This window comes from Loa loa, assembly GCF_000183805.2.
Source record: "Loa loa unplaced genomic scaffold supercont3.2, whole genome shotgun sequence".
NCBI lineage: Eukaryota > Metazoa > Nematoda > Chromadorea > Rhabditida > Onchocercidae > Loa > Loa loa.
Genome location: NW_018108182.1, coordinates 378,721 through 390,859, shown reverse-complemented (window position 1 = coordinate 390,859; position 12,139 = coordinate 378,721). Strand labels below are relative to the sequence as shown.

General features: G+C 32.8%; 2 protein-coding genes across 2 annotated transcripts in view; one reads left to right on the top strand and one right to left on the bottom strand.

The window, feature by feature from the left end:
- The window catches only part of LOAG_16388 (PH domain-containing protein), a gene marked incomplete at its 3' end in the record, with an annotated part of 10,354 nt that extends 2,845 nt beyond the window's left edge, over window positions 1-7,509 (bottom strand). The window contains exons 1-15 of the mRNA XM_020449042.1: window positions 7,169-7,509; window positions 6,690-6,827; window positions 5,181-5,352; window positions 4,560-4,795; window positions 3,972-4,159; window positions 3,491-3,583; window positions 3,068-3,220; window positions 2,661-2,774; window positions 2,427-2,562; window positions 2,287-2,354; window positions 1,589-1,848; window positions 913-1,008; window positions 553-646; window positions 340-441; window positions 91-217 (exon numbers count right to left, since the gene is read on the bottom strand). Of these exons, the coding sequence (XP_020307496.1) occupies window positions 91-217; window positions 340-441; window positions 553-646; window positions 913-1,008; window positions 1,589-1,848; window positions 2,287-2,354; window positions 2,427-2,562; window positions 2,661-2,774; window positions 3,068-3,220; window positions 3,491-3,583; window positions 3,972-4,159; window positions 4,560-4,795; window positions 5,181-5,352; window positions 6,690-6,827; window positions 7,169-7,255 (2,064 nt within the window). The 5' untranslated portion in view covers window positions 7,256-7,509. The remainder of the gene's footprint in view (window positions 1-90; window positions 218-339; window positions 442-552; window positions 647-912; window positions 1,009-1,588; window positions 1,849-2,286; window positions 2,355-2,426; window positions 2,563-2,660; window positions 2,775-3,067; window positions 3,221-3,490; window positions 3,584-3,971; window positions 4,160-4,559; window positions 4,796-5,180; window positions 5,353-6,689; window positions 6,828-7,168) is intronic.
- Window positions 7,510-11,669: 4,160 nt separating this feature from the next.
- On the top strand, window positions 11,670-12,139 carry LOAG_01972 (hypothetical protein; the record flags this gene model as incomplete). Its single annotated transcript, XM_003137510.2, has 1 exon — window positions 11,670-12,139. The coding sequence occupies exon 1, from the start codon at window positions 11,732-11,734 to the stop codon at window positions 12,137-12,139; it is 408 nt and encodes a 135-aa protein (XP_003137558.1). The 5' UTR covers window positions 11,670-11,731.

The following is a 12,139-nucleotide window of genomic DNA, read 5'->3' as shown; positions in this document are numbered from 1 at the left end:
ATAATATATATATATATATATATATATATATATATATATATATATATATCTTTTTTTTATCTCTATATATATATCTGAAATTTAACATACTGAAACCACGACTTGCTGCTTCCTAAAGAAAAAAGCTCTCTTTCGGGCATCTTCTTGAGAACAAGTTGATGACGGCTTATTCGAATGATGTATATCTTCGCTTTGCGGTAAAGACCCACTATCACGCCTGCAATGAGAAATGACTATGAAGTTAAAACAAAAACACGCAATTACGCATAACAGAAACCATAAATTAGAGAAAAAACTGAAGAGATTCGAGATGTGATAATTTAATAATACTTCACTAACAGGAAATCTGGTGCTGGCGAACCATGTTCGGGATGCATCAGTTTTCTACCTGAATGTCGCGGTTGCTGATGCACAATGTGTGATGCACCAAACGAATATGTTCTAAAAAAATATTCATGAAGCAAAATATATTTGCAAGTCCCATGAAGGCTTTACTTCAGGATAAGGGAGCGAACCACTAAAATTAGTACAAGATCGAAATGAAAAACTTACCGCGGTGCGCCGTTTGCTGCCATTGAAGAATAGCAACTATCACTGCTATCCGACACATAAGATCGTACTTCCTCGAAATTGAATTGTGGCTCTCCTGAAAACGCAAATAATACAAAGATTTATCACAAGGAGCTTATTTAGCTGAAAAAAAAAAAAAAAACTCGGTCAAGTACTTCGCTTTGATCTGTTTTGTGTTGCATCATCGCTCCTCACCTCAAACTTACGATTCTAAAAAACATTTGATTCCAACAGTATTTCATACATTAATTTGATGGACAAAATAATTTCGCCAGGAACGTTTCAGCTGGTAATGATGAAGACTTTTTCTTAATGATTATAATGAAAAGTTATAATCATTACCTATTGATAGACCAAGAAGCGATGCACTTCCTGATGACCATGAATTCATTTCCATTGGAGCATAATCCAAATTATCTCCAGATGCATTCTTTGACACTAAAAATGGTTGAAATGACCATTAAAACCACAAAGTTTTCAAATCAAATCGGAAGTTTATTTATCTCCTGGTCAAGAACTGACAGCAGCATATTCTCTAGCACAAGAACAAATGTAGAAAATAAGTAGAAAATTAGAAAAAGCAGATGAAAGTAGTAGTAAATATATCAAAAACGGTAGAAATCTAACAAAATTCTAGGGAATGTATAGTTGGTAGACATACATTACCTTACTGTTAAACAAAAACTGTGCTTTTATATAACTTGATCAACCTGACTTCTATTATACAAGGTAAGTGTCCCATTTTCTGTTGCGGATGGGAAACTACCAAGCCCATCGTCTACCCATCAGTTAATTGAATAGGGAAATGAGTTTTGAAAGATTTGAAACTATCATCATTACTCATTAAACGGAACCCAACAATATTAGCCGCTTCGTTAACAATGTTAAAAAGAAATAAAGCCTTTGAATGAGATATATGAACTTTCTAAATGCAACAGCTTATAACAGCTTTTTTCCATTTATTTTCATGACCTTGACTTTCCTTTAATTTTGCGTTTACAATATCAATAACTATTACTTTCGCCGGGTGTTGACTGCAAGAAATCATCATTGGTACTCATGCTTCCGGCAACTGAACATGGTGTACCATCGGCTCGATCATCAGATTCGGAGCGTCCACTGGTTGTCGAGATAATTTTGCGAGAATCCGAGTGGGGTGCAAACTGTTGCTTTGATATGGATGGATGCGTTCGTTCGATGTTTGCTTTAATCTGTCGCTCCACAGCTGTTTTAGCAGAATTTGTTACTTCCTCCGCGTCGGTCCGTAATGTGCCACCACTATAATTTATTTTAATTTCAAATCCAAAGCCTCCAGAAAGTTTGGCGAATGAAAAATGTCTTCGAGCAAATAGTTAATAATAATATGAGTGTATAAATAGCCCATAACCATGGTTGAAACATAACAGATAATGAAGAAAAACTTCAACCACTATTCAGTAGGTCAGATATGCGAATGCTCACACATACAGCAGTTACAGTGATTCAAAAAGCAAAAAGATGAGGACAGATTCAGATAATATTAAAAATATATAAAAACCTATGAATTTATATTTACATGTTTCTACCATCTTTTGCGTTTAATCACCCTCTCTACTGCCAGCCATTCAGTTCATTAAATTTTTCTGTGCTACTCAACTACTAATACCACTATTTACTATTGCTTCTTCCAATTTTCTACGCAGATTCAAGCAGATCAGAAAAGAATAAAATAAGAACCACTGTTTCAAAATCTTCACACTGCCTTTTTCCAGTATAAATTGGAATAACATGAGAAATGTTAAGAACTGGAGATAAACAATTCATTAGAGGTAAAATAAACATTTTATCAGCACTACTTTTTAGATAACATATAAAACCTGCCTGTCTTCAGTTTCTTCTGCAGCTGATAATGACGCAAGCGGAAAATGATTTCCAAAAACACTTGACCACTCCAAACTTTCTAATGACAGTTCTGCTGGGAAACATTTCCTACTACTTTTTTCATTTCCTGTCCTGTAAAGAAGTTATGCTGTTCAAACCATTTCTGCATTAAACATTTATATAAAATCAATATGCAATCCTTGATCGAACTGGTATGAAATGGAGCTGACTGGGGAACTGCTGATGACGAGGGAAGTGATATTTTCGTCTCAAAACTTCGTGTTCGATCAATTTTTTTAATTGACGAATTCTGCTCGGACCGTGAACTCTTCAGACATTTCCCCCTGTAAAGAGTAGATCATTAAAAACTCCAAGGAATAAACTCTCGGTGAAGAAATGAATTTCAGAATATAAATCATTGAGATATCGATCTGAGACGCTAATACAACTGGAATTTCAAAATCCAAAATAAAAAAGGTGAGACTGTTGCAGATGTATTGATATACAGGTTGATCAGAATTTCCATCTCAAGTTGAATCAATGAATAATGCAATGATACTTCAGACAAAAGTATGAATAACCGATGAGTATTAGATATAAATGTCAACGTAATTTCTTGGCAACATATAAAGTGTACCTAACGGTGGTCGAATCGAACCACAGAAAAGAGGGAACATTTGGCGATAATGTTTCTTCCTGTGTTCTTTCCTGGATTGAATCTGCAGCCCATTTATAACCACGTAATTGGGCTCGTCGTTCCTTCAGTGACAGTTCATCAGGTGTCAGTTTTCTAAAATAATCAAGCAATAAATTTTCAAAATATAAAAAAAGGAAAAACCATTGCTTTGTGATTTCATTCTAAGAGTATCGGTTTCAAAGATTACTCGTTTTTCCCAGATATTACATTCACAAATTAATAATTAGTTCTTTAAAGTTGAAAATCGCCTACATGAACGTTTATTTTGTAAAGAAAATACATGGTGCGCTAACAGTCACTTGATGAGACAAACTAGCATTCATCCATTTTCTTCTTCTAACAAGAAATGTTGGACAAAATTACCTTGATGCTGTTGTCCCTGTTCTTCGAAGTCCACTGTGCGTATGAAGTCGGTCGCGATGCGAATGATACGTAGAAGTTAAGTGTAATAGTGGCCTGAAAAAGATAACAAAAAGAAATAATATGCTTCAGGCTGTTCGACCAAATAATTGAAAATCCTGAGCGCTGTTTGTCGAGTAAGAAGAATAGTCTTCCAGTACATGTTGAATTCTCTAATCTTAAGTCTGGAGAGATAGAGAGATTTGAAAACACAGAACGCAAGTCCGAAGGTACATAAATTTCTTGGAGAATTAAATATAGATTATTGAAATAAAAAGTAGGAAGGATAATTGCTACAGCAAAGTAAATTATTATCATCAAATGAGTGTAGCTATTATCACTGATGACTTTAAATTAACGATTAAAATGTAATCCAGTAATTAACTTTAAAAACAAATCATATGCTTATGAAATGAAGAAAACCCAAAACTAAAAATAAAATAACCCATTCGGCATTTTTTTCTTTTTTTCACACTCCTCTTCGATAATTTTATTCAACTTGTTGTGCACATCGGCAGCTACTTCCTCACAATCACACAGTGCCCATAGCTCGCCGGAACCGGACGGTGACGAGCGACCCATCACCATAAAAAAATATCTCTCCTGGCAACCAAAACTAGCCATGTATTGTCGCTAAAATAAAAACATTAAAAAGTGCTAAGCAAAACGCATTTACATACACCGGAGTAGACTGCTCTGTGAAATATGCAGAGCAAATGGAATATGAAGTAAAATTTAGCGAAATAGAAATGAAGTAAAATTTACTATCTTGAACTCATTAACTCTCACCAAAGATAGACCACAGAAATAATGGTACATAATCTGATATGAAGCAACAAAACAACGTTGTTTTTTGTGCTAAGCAAAACGCATTTACATAAATTTTACAGGAAAATTCAACTGAAATTAAACAACTGTTCTGTTGGGTTTTGCCTGCGGAAACAAGAATCTGGATATTTCTTATTCTAATATAATACTTGAATAATTATGATAAATGATAATATTGATAATATGATAATATTCAGAAACTTACAGGAAATTCGACGAAATCGGTTACTCTGAATGGCGGAATGCCTGACTGCGATAGGGCATCCGAAGATGCTGGCTCAATACCTCGTCGACATAAAATAATCGTGTGATGATAAAAACATAATCGATGTGGTCCAAGTAATGATGGGTCTTTTGTACACAAATTAACCAATTTCTCCGAAGATTTAACTGATTTCCGGAACTTTGGATGTTCAACCATCGTTACGTCCCAAGCACATTCTAAAACAACATTTCCCCAATAAAATCATTTTGGAAGGATTACAACCCACTGGGAAGAATAACAAGAACCACAGCTATATAATTTTTTTTTTACTTTCCAGTTTGAGAAATGCAGCTTAATTTGAGAACTGCGAGTTTTCCACCGGTATAAAACTATCAAGACGATCAACACTTTCTGCCCAATGCTATCGTTTGCATGTTAGAGCTAGCTATTCACAAGTTCCTGGCTAATGAGACACATGGCATAAGCCACTGAATAATCTTATTATTATTAATTCGTTCTTTCCGAACAGCTCAAAGTTGAATAAAAACATAATGGCACAAACGATGACAAATAAAATATACCGTTACCAGTAAAAAGCTAAGGGAAAAAGTAAAGACTTACCAAAAAACTCGTTAGCAAGAACGGGTCGTCCAAGATGTAGAGCACGGGCGGGTATCACCGCAGACATTAACATATCGTACCACTCATCACTCAACACATCCGTTTCCGCTCGCAAAACGAGTGTTTCATCAGGTGTCATAATTGCTACACAATATTTTAATCGGCCATCAAACTGTAAAAAATATTCTAGCAGATTTTTGTAGAAAGAAAATTTAATGGACGATAAAAAAACTTATTTAATCTAATGGGCGACAATTTAATAGACGATTTTTCGTGAGACAATTTAATAATTTAATTTAACAGGCAACTTGACTTAAAGAAATTGAAAAATTTAATAGTCTAAGAGACGATATGGACTTAATGAAGGACTAGGTCTTTGACTCTGACTAATTAATAACAATCGACTGCTTCAGAAATTTTTGTAAATCTTCTCTGCCATTAGAATATGCAGAACGTACAAATTTATCAGAAGAATCCTCCCAGAAAACGAAATTTAAAAAATTACCAGGGAGACAGAAATTGAAATTAAAGCAGGATAATGCAAGAGATGTCAAACAGCGCATAATACCCCACTCGGTTACTTAATACTTTGTAGTATAAATGTAATGTCTTTCAAAGTTTCGGTACATTTATCCATACAAAATATTTGTGAAAAGTAGCATCTGAGCTACTTAAAAAATGGAATGCAATTTAAAAATACTTTGGTTATACATAAAAATCAAATAAATCATTCCTTTCAAACAAAAAAAGAAAAAAAAATCAAATAAAAATCAAATAAATCGCAACATCCATTCCTAAACAACTTTTATTATTTAATATAATGAAAGTTGTTAGGGATGAATGTTGATCAAAATATCACGTAACGCCATAAAACCCGGTCTGGTAGGAAGCGAAGCTTAACTGATTTCACTTCAATTCTATTTTCAGGCCAATGGAGTGCACACCCCAATTCTTTAAATAATAATTAAATAAGTAACATTTCTGAAACTACCCAAAATCTCGCGATTTTCGTTTTTGAAACTGGAAAAACAAATAAAAGTTTCTGTTGTCTCGAAAAAAAAAACATCTATTAAAAAATACAGCAACAGCTGGCGACTTTTCAATTAGCCAATAGAAAACTGTCAGAAATATTATTCCTTAACTTGAGAGAACTGTGAACCGTTATCTAATAATATCAACTACATACAATGGGGAACTCACAGTGACATTAGAAAAATGGCCCACTGGAAAAACTTGAACTTATATGCACTAAAAGAACTACTAATTGAAGGAACACAATCCACTCCAGAAATTTCACGTTGAAAAAAAAATTCACAACTATTCATTTTGCAGAAAAGTGAAAGAAATTAAAGATAGCTTCGTCTTTTTCTACACAAATTAATATTTGTAGTTTACCACCAATGAGAAGTTTCTAAGAAAAGGATTAATTAATAAGCATAGGCTTTTAAGATGATAGAAGAATGCTTCGATAAGTCTAAAGTTACATATGAAATTAATGATTCGGCTTACATGCCGATTAATGTTGAAACACGTGGAGAGATCAATCAGATGTCGTGGATGTCTGTTCTTTCTTTGAGATTTCTTTTCACTTTCATGTAATTCAAGTGCACGATGACCCAACACTGCGTAATACATTCTTTTTGTTTTCTGAAAATTAATAAACATTATCAAGTCTTCTTGTAGACGAATGATAAAAACAATTTTTACTTTTTGTTATACAGAAATCGAAAAACAGAATATAGACAAGTCATAATCAGGAATTCTGCTCAGGATCTAGTACTAATTTACTTACGCAGGTGAAAATGTGGCTATAACGTAACTGATTTCGGGACGCCCATTTCTAAATGCGAAAGCAGTGGATATTCAGGTCTATTAAAGGTGCAGCTTCTAATTCATATGATTATAAATGTGACGAATTCCCTAAACAATTTAATCCTAAATGAAAGAGTACTGGAGATCATGACAGCATTTCAAGAAAAGCCACTTACGACAGGTGAAAATGCAGCTGTAACGTAGCCCGATTTCAGGACGCCTGCTTCTTCGTCCACTGAACTTGAACTTTGTTTTTTGTCCATTTTTCTTCTAATTTAAAATAGAGATAAGTAATTCTGTAACAGTACAAACATTTGTTCTGCTGACATCCAAAATATTGTAATCAGATGGAAGAACGCATAGAATTCCATTTTCCAAACATGCCGCGGTTATTGGCTTCTCCTTCAAATGAACCACCAAAAAATCAGAATCGAGAATAATATTGTACCTTCTGGTACTAGGTATATATGCGTAACAGAGAAAATCTCCTCCAAATGAGAAATGAGAAACCCTGAAATAACAATTTCGTAAAACCAGTTCCCAATTCTGTATTGCACAAACCAATTAAAATATGGATAAATCAGAGCATGACAGATAGCAAACATAGCTAGAGTAAAGAAGACAATAAACGTACGGCACGATGTAATCTACCAATTACCATAACAGTTAACAATTGAACTCCAACAGAAAGGAAGAGATGAAAGGAAAATACAGTTTGTAGTATACGACGCGACAAAAACAGTGGTAAATGTGAAGAACAAGACAGCATACGCAGCAACGCACGGTATTGTCGTTCACTGTATAGGTATGTGACATTGCTGAATGCAAAGATGGGAACATCTGGGATAACCTTTCGACATAGGATTTGAATTCCAAATTGTGGGGAAGTACAAAAACAACCTAGTAAGAACATTAACAGCGTCGCAAAAAATGTGACAAGAACTAGAGCGACACATACAACGATAATGACATAATTTTGGTCACGGGAAGAGAGAAAAAAGAGTATGGAATATTTTTTTTGTCTGCTTATCGATCTTTTACCAACATGACCTCATTCTTTACTAAACTCAATGCGTCAAACATCAGCTCAGTACACCCCAGCTGCAATTACTTAACCCCAACCTCACCTCTGATATTTCGATAACATGAGTTAATTCCCGGCGAACGATTTTAACGATAAATCACTGAAACCTATCATCCCAAAACCAAGATCATATGAAATGGTAGGTTGACCCCGCAGCATCGACGCATTCCCACTTTATTCTGAAGAATTTCTATCCATGTATCGTCAGCAGGATCAGATAATAATAAGTAATATTACAAATTATGATTGGAGAAGCGATACATCCTCCACATACCGTCAACAAGTTGTACTTTTTAATTCGCTTTGATAATTTCATCTTCTGCTCATTTAAATCTCATTAAATTCACTTTTGTAAACCTTTAATTGAAATTTAGTGAAATGTGAAATGCGACTAGTGAAGTAAATAATGAAATGCGCTAGTGAAATGCGGCTAGTTAAATGAATAATGAAATGCGTTAGTGAAAAGTGAACAGTGAAATAAGCTAGTGAAATGCGCATTTATAATCCCTCATTTTGCAATAGATAAGATTATTACATAAGCTGAGCATTTTTAAATGTTAATAACTGTTCATCTACTAGCTATTACTTCCCATAAAGTAAGAATTTAGTTGCTAGAGTAGATTACCTATATAATGATTGTAAATAAAAAAAAAAAAAAACATTAGAGATCTGGTATACTAGCAATTTACAGTGTGGCGAAAAATAATTGAGTAGAATCAGACCGGTTATTGGGTGTCATTGTTAGTGTGGATTGTATGGAAACGAGTAACTAGTACTGGGAATCTTTTCAAAATGATCAGGTTTTCAAAACGATCACTTGAGAAGCACATCATATTACTATTGTGAAGATTAGTTGAGGAATGTGATATGCAACAATTTTAGGAAACCAACGCTTCTTCTGATTTCATCCAAATTTGAACTTTCGCTAGGCTCAATTAAAAATCCTTTTTTTTCTAAAAACTTTATGTCCGTTTATTAAGATTTTAACAAAAAAAGGAAAGTCTTGGTTCAAATGGACAGTGTGGGGGGTACATTAGAACTTTGTTATGGGTATATCTTAAAAAGAGGACTGAAGGTTATAGAGTGAATGTGTATGCGCAGTACTGATGATGGACGGAAAAAAAAACTTTAAATTTTAACTTTTCATTTTAATAAGCCTTTTCCGGTTTCACTTTTGCATTCGATTTAGTTCTTTTAAAAGCTGAAAAAGCATTCATTCAAGTTGGCAAACATATCTGTGCATTTAAAGTTATAACAGCTAACTTTACTCATTCTTTGTACTATAGTATAAAATAAAATAAAATAATTTTCAAATTTTGGGTTATACTTAAGCGCTGCAAAGAATGTGCAAAAATATGAAAAAGCTTTAAATCAAAATATACATTAAACTGTTTCCACTTTTCCTCTAAGCAACAACAGCAAACAATCAGTTACTTCAACGTTTTTTTTTCTTTTTTTTTTTTTTTTGTAAACATCAATCAATTTATGCAGAAATCTGCTCCTACAATTGATTGAATGCTCAAAAAACTATTCCAATACCATTAATTATGCATTCATTCAGTTGACTGAAAAAAAAAACAACCAAATGATAAAAGAGAAATAAATATTAAAAAAAATAACCTCTCCTTTTCTCGTTTTTATTTTTCTCTCGTTGCAGCTGAGTGGAAAACAGAAAAAAAGGGGACGTTGAGGACGATGAAACAGAAAGTTTGAAACATCAATCAATGAAAAATTGGTTAAGTTTTGTTTTGAAATGCAAAAATATTGAAAATATTAAAAATGAGATTTTGTTACGACTGACCCTTTTTACCTTCTTTTTTTTTATCTTATAAATATCAATGCATTTAATGTATTACGATATCATTGTTATTTAATGCATTGCAAAGATGTTTTTATGCTGGGACAATCGGAGAGAATCAATCATTAATGGTAGTAATATTAAACTTATGCTTATGCATAATTGAGAATCATTTGCCAATAATTAATATCTTGTTGGTCGTTTTAACTTACCTGGCTGATAATGTTTAGCATTTGTTTAGCTTATCTGAAATAATTATTACAATTGTTACATATATGTTTGCTCCATTATTTCCAAGTTATTATCGCTTTATGAAGTGGAATAAGTTAGGTTATTAAAAAATCAATGTGTCAATAAGTAAGTAAATAATTCGATAAGTTACAAAATATCATTTTGTGTAACATAATTTTTTTCACAATTTTTGCAAAGTAAAGCCATAAATTTTATTAAATATTACAATGGCAAGTAAATTCCGTCTTTTTTTTTAAATTACCAAGATTTTTAAAAAAAAAACACTCATTGCAAAAATAAAGGTAATAATTGTTAGTAGGAGGGAGATAAGAAATGCTTGACAAAATGATTTTTGAACAGTGCAATAAAATGAGGACAGATATTTGTCGTGTAAGATAGAATGGAACTCACGTGATCTTCTCCCGTCTAGACCTTTGCAACGAAATAAAAAGTATGTATTGCGCTTTTGGTGGTACCAAAAAATAACAAGTAATAACAATCTCTATCCCAAAAGACGATGTAATTAATTTTTTAATCTTAATGAGGTACAATTTGGATTACCAAATGTAATTACACATATTCGGTACATTATCATGATTTTAAATTGGAAAAAAGATTATTAAAGCCTTTTTCTATGGATGAATGTATGCTCTCATCTCATTGGAAATGTTTACATCTAAAATTGATGAATAATTAATAGTTATTTAAGTATAATATTAATAAAAAAAAAAAAAAAAAAAAGGGAAAGGAAAGGGAAAAATAAGAATAATTATCTTAATGATAATGCTACAAAATGCCCCCCCCCCCTCCCCCCCATAACCATTACAGTTCAATCATACAAACAAATCGTTTCTTATTTTTGGCATTGCAGCAAAAAAGGAAAAGTGAAGTATTTTCAAACAATGAATCGTTCTTTAGTTTGAGAGGAGAGAGGTGTAAAAGAGGGATGTAAAAAGAGTGATTACTACGGTGGAAAAAAAAAAAAGAAAAGGAAGGAAGGAAGAGAGGACTGTTGAAATAGCTGTTGCTGAAGTTGAGAAGAATCGTTGAAATGAACAGAGCAGATAGAAAAAAAAAAAACAAACAATCTTTAACAAAAATTTGTTGTAAACAACGAACTCTTCACATCACCAATTTTATGTTCAATATCACTTAACCAATGAAATGTAAACGATGATGATGATGATGATGACGATGTATGTTCAATGCCTTAAAAAGAAGAGAATGTATTTGTAAATAGAATCGGCAAATACACTATTGAAAACCGGTAACCGGTTTAGCTATATTTCAGAATAATAATTAGTGTACAATATATTTTGATGTAATTGCAATTATTAGTCATGTTAAAATGATTGATTATTTTGTTACAATTTTATCATTTATGCCTAATAGAGGAATGTCACATAATATCACAGCTTACTATTCGAATATTGTGACATTATATTGGCTAATTTGTGTTTTTCAAGCATTTAAAAAACTGCTAGCTTAAATAAATGTCTAGCTAGTTTTACATTTTAATTTACATTTATTACTCTCTACTCATATATGATAAGTTCGATCTTTTCTAGTGACATTAACAAGTTCGGTAAATTATTTCTGGAAGAAGTTGGATAGAAACATTCCTCAATGATAATAGCTTTTTTCTTCATTATAATGCAAACAATGGAAGGTAATAAAATATATGTGACAAGGCGAAATTACAATTCTATCAGAACCACACACATACTGACACACATACACATACACACACATATGCACTTACACATTTACATAGATAGTTACACACACACACACACACACATACACACACACACACATACACACACACACACGCATACACATACACAAATAAGTACACATACACACACATATACACAAGCATACACATACATACACATATGCACCATACACGTACACACACACAAACACAGACATATCGTTGGCATAGTAGTTACGAGCATTTTCGGCATACATCACCAGATGTTTTATAGTTTCATTTCCATTTTATTGTTCCATATCACCAATGAAATATAG